This window comes from Seriola lalandi, unplaced genomic scaffold (genome assembly GCF_002814215.2).
Source record: "Seriola lalandi dorsalis isolate HSWRI2012SDOR001 ecotype SW California unplaced genomic scaffold, Sedor1 jcf7180002054590, whole genome shotgun sequence".
Classification (NCBI taxonomy): domain Eukaryota; kingdom Metazoa; phylum Chordata; class Actinopteri; order Carangiformes; family Carangidae; genus Seriola; species Seriola lalandi.
This window is the reverse complement of record NW_019525143.1, coordinates 405,483-417,083: the sequence shown is the minus strand read 5'-3', so window position 1 is coordinate 417,083 and position 11,601 is coordinate 405,483. Positions and strand designations below refer to the sequence as shown.

General features: G+C 45.3%; 1 protein-coding gene across 1 annotated transcript in view; it reads right to left on the bottom strand.

Annotated features, from left to right (window-relative positions):
- Positions 1-1,492: 1,492 nt before the first annotated feature.
- The window catches only part of LOC111664452 (transcription factor 7-like 1-B), a 15,717-nt gene continuing 5,608 nt past the window's right edge, over positions 1,493-11,601 (bottom strand). Inside the window, exons 4-12 of the mRNA XM_023419031.2 lie at positions 6,313-6,390; positions 4,401-4,518; positions 4,203-4,284; positions 4,041-4,097; positions 3,432-3,548; positions 3,160-3,325; positions 2,956-3,063; positions 2,771-2,819; positions 1,493-2,424 (exon numbers count right to left, since the gene is read on the bottom strand). Of these exons, the coding sequence (XP_023274799.1) occupies positions 1,820-2,424; positions 2,771-2,819; positions 2,956-3,063; positions 3,160-3,325; positions 3,432-3,548; positions 4,041-4,097; positions 4,203-4,284; positions 4,401-4,518; positions 6,313-6,390 (1,380 nt within the window). The 3' untranslated portion in view covers positions 1,493-1,819. The remainder of the gene's footprint in view (positions 2,425-2,770; positions 2,820-2,955; positions 3,064-3,159; positions 3,326-3,431; positions 3,549-4,040; positions 4,098-4,202; positions 4,285-4,400; positions 4,519-6,312; positions 6,391-11,601) is intronic.

Below are 11,601 nucleotides of genomic sequence, written 5' to 3'. Positions count from 1 at the left end.
CTCTGCGTCCACCTCTAACCTGTCCCTGCACAGCTGTAAAGTTGCAGCCACACCTTTCTCACCATATATGGAGTTTCCTCTAAGGCTGTTAAAGGGACGCCGGGTCACGTGTCTGTTGTACAGAATTACGTAATTTGGTGCTTTTTCTCTTGTGCTGGGAAACGCATGTTTCCCTCAGGTATTTGACAGGTGAGTCGACGCTTGTTCACGAGCAGGAGGGAGTTACAATGAAAGTAACAGCTAACAGGAATATGTTGATCTGCACAGAAGGAAGACCTGGTCCAGGTACAGAAGCCGAGACCTTCCTTTTTACTTCTCTATTTCAATTGTAATTTATTTCTTACTTTATTTATTGATCAGTTTAAATTTCATTTATTGGGACAGTGCACATTAATACAGGTGTCATCCTAAGAACGACACTATTTAATATTATAATGACAAGTTACTGAGATCATTTATAAGAATGCAGATCAATAATAAGAGAATATAAAAGTTAGTATAAAAAGACCTTTATACCATATTACCAGGTATTTATGTGACATGCAAAGAGAAACGCTGTGATAGGAACATGTAAAGCAGAAGCAGGACACATCATGGAGGGGTTTTATGTTCTTATTTTCATGTTTATTTGAACTTCTTATTGTTTTAGTTTCACTATGATCTTTGTTCTTCTTCCTGTGAAGCTGTAAACTTCTCCAACAGAAACTCACCTGTCCGGCCTCATGCAGTCATTCAATGATTCAGGCGTGTTTCAGAGCGTGGGCCTAGTGAAGACCGAAGAATGATGTTCACTCTTAGTCAGATTCTTCCCGTTAAAAGCAGCTGAATCAGCTGTGATCACTTCCTGTCACTGGATCACTGAGGGAAACTTCACAACTTTTGTGAATGAAGATCTGCAGAGATTTAGAAATGCTTTTCTGTTCCAAGAACGAGCAGCTACAACTTCAACACCTGAACAACCTGAACCCCCCCGTTCACTCATCATTCCAGCTGTTGACATCTGGTAGAGACTCCAGGTCCCACTTGCCTAGAAAAATGGTACCAAAATCACACCCAACCCTAACCCGCACACACGCAGCAACACACACACTCTGCAACACAACACACACACTGCAACACAACACACACATACACACTGCAACACACACACTGTGCAACACAACACAACACAACACAACACAACACACACACACACACACACACACACACACACACACACAGTCCATATGCATTGCTGCTAAAAGTGCATCTGTGTGTGTTTTATATTTGTGTGTTTTGACTGTGCTGCCTCGTGGCTAAAGTTTTTTCTACTCTCAGTGAACTGACGGAGGTTTGTTCAGGAAGGTCGTCAGAGACAACGACAGCAGGTCACACCTGAATGATGAGGTGTCGCGTCTGTGTGTTGAGAGCTTTAAACGACCTCGTCACTTCCCGCGTCACAGACGTCATTTCACCGACGACCTTCAGGTTTCAGCAGCAGAGACGAAGCTCGTCAGAACTCAGTGAATATTTATTAACACAGAGGAGGAACCAGGAAACAGACACTCATTACTACCAAGTGAGAAAAGCATGGTGAAACAAACAGACCCCTGTGCCACACCTCGCTTCAATTACAACAAGTTGATCGTTCATAAAAAGTTATTAGAAAAAGTGACAAAAAAATAAACAGCGTTTGATGAAGAGATACAGTCAAATATTGACCAATTTTCATACTAATATAAAATGTGATACATCTATAAAAAAGTTTAAAAAACGAGGCGAATTTACAGCTTTAAAAAAGAGGTACAGATCACTGGAGAGTGTGTTTGTGTTTGATTGCTCACAGCTGATTGGTTCTTCTTAGGGAGAACGGCTGCGGCTGCGTTAAGGCACCGTGAGAGCTCGCTGCTGATTGGTGAGCGGAGGTAGGAGGCGGGACGAGGAAAGGCTGAGAGAGCAGAGGGGGAGGGAGGGGCGAGCTCCTGGAGGAGGCGGTGAGGGGTGAGGAGGTGGGGGTGTCGGAGGAGGAGGACGGCGTGGAGGGTCCCGGGGTGACGGTGTTGCGGCTCAGGGGGTGGGGGGTCCGGTGGGGTTTGGTGGTGAGGGACAGCGGCTGCAGCTGCTCGGCGTACGGCGACGTGTGTCCGCTGTAGGAGGAGTGTGTGTGCTCGGTGTGCGTCGGTGCCGGGGCGGCGGGCGAGGCCAGTGCCGTGGTGGGCGTCGCCGGGGAGTCCAGGGAGGAGGCGGGGCTCGCCTGGGACAGGTGCGTGTGTGTCAGGTGGGACATGGTGTGTGGCTGTGTCAGGTGAGGGCGGGGGTGTGTGTGTGTGTGTGCAGTCTGTGGGTGGGGCTGTGTCAGCAGAGTGTGTGTGTGGGGCGTCTCCTCAGGGCCGGGCGTCCCGCGAGGTCTCTTCAGCTGCGGGGAGAAATCCTCTGCTGTAGGCGCTGAACACACACACACACACACACACACACACACACACACACACACACACACACACACACACACACATTAATACATGATGATGGACTTTACTCTTTACAGTAAGATGATGATGATGATGATGATGATGATGATGATGATGATGTGATCTGCCTGAAAGCTGCTGCTGGTTAATTAGTAACTGAACAAACATGATGAGGCAGCAGCTGCAGATGCTGATGGGACATGAGGCTGAACAGGAAGTGATAACAAGCTAATGTATAAACTAGTTATAAAGCATTTATAAATCCTTTACAAGGCGCGTCAGGAGGAAGTGGACCGTGTCACAGAATCTGAACATCGTCTCACCTTCAAGTTGAGTTTCACTCTTCGTCCTCTTCCTCTTCTTCTTCTTACCCTGAACAAACACAAACACGTTCATTCTTCTCTCTTCACACACACACGTCGTCATGATGTAAATGATGATGGTAGTGTGTGTGTGTGTGTGTGTGTGTGTGTGTGTGTGTGTGTGTGTGAGAGCAGGATGGACTCACATAGTTGTCTCTGGCCGACCAGCCCGGGTAAAGCTTGGAGTGCAGGAGTCTCTCTTTACGAGCCAGTTCATAATATTTGGCCTGTTCCTCTTTGGACAGAGAGTGCCACTGTGGACACAAGACAACACACACTGTCAGTTAGCTTCACTCACTCTCTCTCTCACACACACACACACACACACGCACACACACACACACCCTCACCCTCTGTCCCAGTATCTGGTTGATGGTGGCGCTCTCCTTCACTTTGCACTGAGCCACCACTTTGGGCCTCTCCTCCCTCATGTACAGCATGAAGGCGTTCAGTGGTTTTTTAATGTGAGGCTTCTTCTCGTCTTCTTTCTCCTGCTGAGCGTCGCCCATCGACTTCCTGCGGGAACACACACACACACACACACACACACACACACTTGCAGTTAGAGGTCATGTGATCCGATGCGTTTGAGGCTCATTGTAAGTCGTGTTGATGTCGTTACCCCGGCTGGCTGCTGCACCCAGGCTCCTGCTTCACTCCTGTGGGGACGATGGCCGGGTGGGGGATGGACGACTGGGGGGTCGGCACCAAACGTGAAGAGAAACCACTCGACACCAGACTGCCAACACAACACACACAACACACACACACACACAGATTTTAATTTAATACTGCCGATCAGACGCCCGTCACAGTAAAATACATTTTCACCAAACCTGCAGAACATGATGAATAAAAACAGTGAATCATATTTGAACAGAACTTTTCTTAACGAAGTTACTAAGTGATTTAAATAAAGTATAAAATTAAAAAACAATGTAACAATAAAATATTAACTATGAGATCAAAGAGGAAAAATCGCAGGTTTATGACTCGAGATTTCATGTTCAGAAGACCAAAACTGTGTTTTGTGAGGTCACATTGACCTTTGACCTTTGACCCATGACCACCAAAGTCTGATGACTTCACCCTTGAGTCCTGTTGGATGTTTGTGCCAAATTTAAAAGAGTTCCATCAAAGTTTTACTGAGATATCGCGTCCAGGAGAATGACAAAATGGCGGCTCTGACAGTCGCCGGCGTGGAGGAATAAAAAGCAAAACACACACTCACCTGGACAGAGCAGCAGGTGAGAACCCCCCTGCGATGGGATACATGGACTGTCCCTGCCTAAAGACAGGAAGACAAACAGACTCAGTCTCACGTCCTGACTGGTTCTGGTGTATGTGTGTGTGTGTGTGTGTGTGTGTGTGTGTGTGTGTGTGTTGTACTCACAGCCATCCGAGAGGGTGTGGGATCTGAGCCATGCCTCCAGGTGAGACGGGGTAACAGGCAGCGTGAGGCGTCCTCGACATACCTGCTCCAGAGACAGCACAGGTGAGGTTCAGACACGATTATCATCTGTGTGTGTTCCCAGGTGTAATGAGTGTTGTGAGGATTTGATTGGACGACAGGTGAGACCGGTCCTCTTACCTGTGTCAGGAGAGAAGCCAGGTGAGGCCCTCTGAGGGGAGAAGGCCTCCGGGCTGTAGGACAGCAGCGGGTGGAGGTGGGTCATGTGGGGGTGCTGCACTACGGGCACACTGTTAGACTGGACACACACGCACACACGCGCACACACACACACACACACACACACACACACAGAACAGGTGGTTACTTCAGCTGCAGTGCTGTCATCTGGCCACCAGGTGTCAGGATTCACCAACTAAAGCCACGACTTTTAAAGACTCTTCGACACCACATGAAATTAAATTAACTTCCTGTTTCAGTCGGAGCGGACGGAAAACCAGAAGGGACAAAAAGGCCTGCAGTTATTTATCATGTACTGGATTTTGACATTTATATCAGTGTCAGACAGAAAGGACAGCAGGGACACCAACAACAACAACAACAACAACAACAACAACAACAAGCCCCTCCTCCCTGACAGTGACACTGTGTTTGTAAAAGAAAATAAAAGTAATAAAATGAATTTAAAAAAATAAAATAAAAATTTTAATCCGATATTAAATAAATACAACGTGAGGAAAAAATAATAAAAAGTGAATTTAAATAAACTGTGACGAGTGTGAATGTTTAGGTCGTCTGATCTACGTGTCGTTACGTCCACTCGACCACGCCCACCACACAGGTGTCAACATGGCTGATGACGATGAAACCAGGCGTCAGTTTATCAGCAGATCCATTCACAGTGAATCTACCTGTCTGTACCAGTTATCAGACTACAGGTGAATAACAGTTCACTTCTCTGCTGGTGGAGAATCAGGCTTCAGCTCATCGTGTGACATTTCTACTGTTTTAATGTTGAAGGTCAGGGGAGAGAAAGTTCCCACACACCTGTTACTCAGGTGGGAAACGTACATCAGGGGAAAGTGTCCACATAAAGTAGATAAAGGAGAAATTCGTTCAGAAAAACTTCCACCTTTCCACTGCAGGTTTTAGCTGCTGGTTGATCACAGATGAGCTGGTTCTGAACCCGATCTGTCCCACAACGTTTCACTGAGGCTTCAAACATCAGAACAAATAATCACATTATTCAAACTTGGTCGTGCAGGTTTGGTCTTATCACATGATGTCACTGATAAGGTGAACCTGAGTTCAACTGGAAAGCTGCTGTTCTGAGCTTCTTCTCGTCTTCGTAGCAGGAAGAAGTTGTGTATTAGTTACAGACAAAGGAGAGGCATCTGAACTGGTTTCTCTATGTCCTTAAATACGACTCATTTTCAAGCTGCTGCTGCAAAAATGAACAGTAAAGGATCCTTTAAACCCAACAGATGTGAGTTCAGAGCCTCCCAGCTGTGTCGGCGTGTGACCCTTGGAGACGGAGCTCTGGCTGGTTCTGACCTCTCATCACTAAAAGGTTTGTTGGAACCAGAGGAACCGTTTTCAGGAACTTTTCTAGGAACTAAAAGTCCCTGTTGTCGTTTCCTGTTTCCACCACATGTGAAGAAGCATGTAGCTCGTCCACATTAGACCCATTGTTGTATGAACAGTCGTCCTGGTCTGACTCTGATGTTTGAGTTAAATCTACTGAATGAGACTGAAAGTGAAAGTCCAGAGCATCTGAATCTATCACTGATTTATCAGAGTTAATCCCTTTATAATGTTATAAAACAATCAGAGAATAAAGTTGATGTTGTGTCACTGAAGTGAAGCAGCAGCTCAAACACAACGTGAGACTCGTTTATAGTTTCATGACGAGTGGAAAGATATTTTTTATTTAATTGTGAAACTGGTCGGAGAATTTAGACTCCCTTAAAGTCCAACAATGTGATTTTTAATCAGCTGGTAATCAGCTGGTAACACTGTGGGAACATTTGGGGGAGGTGTGTGTGTGTGTGTGTGTGTGTGTGTGTGTGTGTGTGTGTGTGTCAGGTCTTACCAGGTGTGTAGGAGTAGCAGAGTCTCTGATGCCTGATCTTCCAGGGACGTCGAGCAGAGGCCATTGAAACGGCAGATACTGTGGAGAGAGAGAGGGAGAAGGTGAACGAGCCGCTCTTCACACTCAGTATTAAACAGACGTCTTCATGTTTCTCAGCTTGTGTCACTAACCAAACTGATACAGATTCTTTCTGAATAAAAAATTAAACAAATGAAACTTAAATTTGTAATATTTTACAGAACAAATACAGCGTCTTATTAAATGTAATATATATATATATATATATAAAGTATATGTATATCTGGCTGTGCCGTAATAATAAATGAGCCAACATTGGCTTATTGCAGATACACTACATCAGTATCTGATGAATGAAAACAAACTGCAGAACAAATGTGAAACTTTGAGAACACAGAGCGTAAACCTTCCCACCTTCAACACTGTTACTGTGGGTCAACATACTGTAATCACAGTTTTTAAACTCTTAAATATCAGCCTCAAACATCTTGCATCAGTACAAACATCCTGGCCGATATACAGATGCAGTTTGATTAATCACACTGAGCGCTGAATGGTCACGTTTAGCTGCAGCATCGTGAATCCAGATCGTCTCGTAGTGAATTTTACAGACGGGACTCTGAACTCTCGTTGGTGTTTGTCGTAACGAGAAGCGACTGTACCTGTGACCTGCAGAAACCACCTGGTGTGAGGAAACACTGACAGAAGAATTCAATCTGCTCCATCTTCGCTACAACTGATTATTAAGCTGGACGTCTTATTCGAAGCATCTAATACTTCATAGATGTGTGTAACAACCTGTATTTCCTTGATTATGCTCAACAACAAAAAAAAGAAAGAAAAATCGATAGAAATTGTTAATCTCCCCCCGAAGCAGGATCGTATCCCCCTCCCCCCTCGCTCAAATCTACGTCAGCAGCAAACTGAGGACCTGGAAACATCCGAGTGAGCAGGATGTTGCGGTTAGTGCTGATGCTGATCTGATACCAGGTGAGATAACACAGTTCACTGCTGTTCATCTCCCACATGTTTACATTCCTTCTGCTGCTTGGACTGAAAGGCGGCAGTCACACACACACACACACACACACACACACACACACACACACACACACACACACACACACACACACACTTCAACAGGAGAAAAGAAAGTCATGGATAAAAGATAAAGAGACGCTGAAGGTCAGATGAAGAAATCAGCAGCAGAGAAACAGATGGAGTTTGTTCTGTGTCTCTGCTGAAGCTCTGGATCTGGAGTCGGACAAAGAAAAGGGAGTCCAGAAAGTTTGCCTTCGCCCTGCCCCCCATCCCCCGCACATGTACACCCCCACCCCCAAGACCACCAGGGTCCCACTGCTGAGCAAGCTGTGTGAAAACAGGGAACCCCCTCCTCTCTCAGAAACACAGATCCCACAGAAGAAGAAGAAGGAAAAAAAAAAAAACAGGCCTTTGCTGCTCATTCGACTGTGAGTGACGTCAACAGACTCACAACTGTGACCTCTGACCCCAAACAACAGGAGCAACTCCACGACCTCCTCCTGAATGAGTCTTTTCATGAACTCTATTATAATCTCCTCCTATTTAATGAGTCATATTATCATAATAAAAAGACGTTCGGAGGTTCGGTTTACTCACGGAGCCGAGTGCGACTCTTAAAATAACCCTGGTGACTTCAGAGTGATGTCATCAGGGTTATCTCGCCACAGTGACCTACGGGGTCTCAGGTCTCCTCTCTTCTCCCTGATGTCTCAGTTAGTCCAGGTCCGGCTCTCGAAGAGTCCTGGTTGGTCCAGACTTCTTCATGTAAGAGCGATGGAGGTCAAACGCAACTCCTTCCTCCTCACGTCTTAGTTTTTAATATGGTTTCATTTTAAAACAAAAATGATCACCGTCCAAACTGAAAACGCATACACATCAATCACCTACACTGAGCATGTGCGAGCCGGTGTAAACAGGAAGTAGATGGTCTCCTCTAAAGGAGGAACAGCAAAGACACTCGTAGCATTAAAACAGAGAATGTAAGTGAACAACAGCTACAAAGACAACAAGGTCAGTGACACTGTCATTCATTATCATGTTGTATTCACCACTGGTAGTCCAGGCTGATGAGAGCCAATCAGGAGAGACCGTGGGTGTGACCTCATCATGTTTCTGTCTTTCCAGATACAACACAACCCCAGAGTTTTCAAAATAAAACACAACCCCAGAGTTTTCAAAATAAACCGGTCCAGCAGCGTTTCTGAAAGTCTCTGTTTTATGTGCTCGAAAACTTTGGGGTCGTGTGGACGTCGCATTATATAGAAAGGTGTGTTTTCCCACATCATGTCCAATCAGCTGAGTTTACCACAGGTGGACTCCAATCAAGGTAGAGACACATCTCAGAGGTGATCGAGAGAGTGTCTGAATACTTATGTCAATGTGATATTTCAGTTTTTACTTATATGTATATATATATAAAAATAAATATCAAATTTGTCATTATGTGGAAATGAGAGAAGACTGACGAGGGAAACATGATTGTTTAGATTTTATCATGTTATTTTATCATCTGCAACAGAACAAAACTGAAGGGGTCTGAAGACTTCGTGAACGCTGTGTATATGCACTGATTGCTCAACAGGGCAATAATAAATGTCCTCAGTCAGCACTACAACTAACTGAGCAGCCACCATGTTGAATGTGAAACTAATTAAATTTCTGCCTCTTATCTCCAGCTCATCTTACTCCGCCTCAGACACGCACACACCACACCTCCCCCTGCTGCGTAAAACCCCGTGACATTTGTGGACCCTGCCGGGACGTACACACAAGCACAGCACTGTCCAAAGACACACACACACACACACACACACACACAGACACACACACACAGACACACACACAGACACACACACACACACATACACACACACAAAAAAAATCCTGTTCTCTTGAAACACAAATACAGCAACTCCACAACGCAGCCTCATCCCGTCCCCCATTCAGAGGCCCGAGGAAGCTCTGGCTGAGAGTGCTAACTGGATCCAGCTGTTGGAAATACCAGGAAAATCAATGCACACACACACACACACACACACTCCTGCACAATCACTCTATTACAGGGGGAAGCATAAAATCACTGTGTGACTAGAGGCAGAAGTTATTAGGCTTACTGCTGTTTATGAAACACTAGACACACACACACACACACACACACACACAAAAAACAAAGGACTGAGGATCAGGCCTCTACATGGTAACAGATGTGAAAAAAAAAACTTGCACAAAACAATAAACTGAGGCTTCGACTCGACAGAATCTAAATTCTTCGTGCAGATAAATTTAATATTTTACTGTTAATTAAAACTATTGAAACCACATAAATTGAATTATGGCCATTTCCTGTTCCAACAAAGACTTCCTTATTTCTTTGTTCTCATGAAACCACAGCTGCCTCTAAATAATTGAAAAGTGTGACTGAACGATCATGTTGGAGACATTAAAGACAATCACTATAAAATGACTCATCTGATCAATGTTTAGCAGCTTAATGTCACGTGTTGGATTTTAAAGTTTAAATTAGAGGAAGCAGGAAACAACTGTCGTGTCTCACACACACCATGTGCAGCTGTGCAACATTTAAACAAAACCATTTACAGTTATTTTAGATATCCTGCTCACACACAAACATATGGACTGAGGTGCTGGGGCTTTGTTATGCTGTAGAGCCTCAGTGTTAATGTGTGTGTGTGTGTGTGTGTGTGTGTGTGTGTGTGTGTGTGCGCATGACTGATTTAAAAAGGCAGCAATCCTCCAAGCCAACGAGGACGACTTCTTCCTTCTCACTTTTAGTGGAAATGTTTACACCTGTAGTAGACACAGTTACACCTGAGTGGTTGAGTAAAGGTGACTCAAAGGTGTTACTGTAAACTGCTCAACCATGAACAAGATTTGGTTGCGTTGTCTTGTCTCAGTTTGTTTGTGTTGCGTTGTCTCAGTTCAGTTGCGTTGTCTTGTTGCATTGTCTTGTCTCTGTTCGGTTGCGTTGTCTTGTCTCAGTTTGGTTGCGTTGTCTTGTCTCAGTTTGGTTGCGTTGTCTTGTCTCAGTTCAGTTGCGTTGTCTTGTTGCGTTGTCTTGTCTCAGTTCGGTTGCGTTGTCTCTGTTCGGTTGCGTTGTCTTGTTGCGTTGTCTCTGTTTGGTTGCGTTGTCTTGTTGCGTTGTCTTGTCTCAGTTCGGTTGCGTTGTCTTGTTGCGTTGTCTCTGTTTGGTTGCGTTGTCTTGTTGCGTTGTCTCAGTTCGGTTGCGTTGTCTTGTCTCAGTTCGGTTGCGTTGTCTTGTTGCGTTGTCTCTGTTCGGTTGCGTTGTCTTGTTGCGTTGTCTTGTCTCTGTTCGGTCGCGTTGTCTTGTTGCGTTGTCTCTGTTCGGTTGCGTTGTCTTGTCTATGTTCGGTTGCGTTGTCTTGTTGCGTTGTCTCTGTTCGGTTGCGTTGTCTTGTTGCGTTGTCTCAGTTTGGTTGCGTTGTCTTGTTGCGTTGTCTTGTCTCTGTTCGGTTGCGTTGTCTTGTTGCGTTGTCTTGTCTCAGTTCGGTTGCATTGCGTTGTCTCTGTTCGGTTGCGTTGTCTTGTTGCGTTGTCTCTGTTAGGTTGCGTTGTCTTGTTACGTTGTCTTGTCTCAGTTCGGTTGCGTTGTCTTGTTGCGTTGTCTCTGTTCGGTTGCGTTGTCTTGTTGCGTTGTCTTGTCTCAGTTCGGTTGCGTTGTCTTGTTGCGTTGCGTTGTCTCTGTTCGGTTGCGTTGTCTTGTCTCAGTTCGGTCGCGTTGTCTTGTTGCGTTGCGTTGTCTCTGTTCGGTTGAATTGCGTTGTCTCTGTTCCGTTGCGTTGTCTTGTTGCGTTGCCTCTGTTCGGTTGCGTTGTCTTGTCTCTGTTCGGTTGCGTTGTCTTGTCTCTGTTCCGTTGCGTTGTCTTGTTGCGTTGTCTCAGTTTGGTTGCGTTGTCTTGTCTCTGTTCGGTTGCGTTGTCTTGTTGCGTTGTCTCAGTTCGGTTAAGTTGTCTTGTCTCTGTTCGGCTGCGTTGTCTTGTTGCGTTGTCTTGTTGCGTTGTCTCTGTTCGGTTAAGTTGTCTTGTCTCAGTTCGGCTGCGTTGTCTTGTTGCGTTGTCTGAATTTGGTTGCATCGGTTTATGTTGCGCATTTGTTGTCAACTGCGCAAGAACGGACACATGAAAGTTTCATCATGACTGATGTGAACAGCAGTCTGTGCAGTGCAGCTTTTAAAGGGGAGTGAGAGGTGGG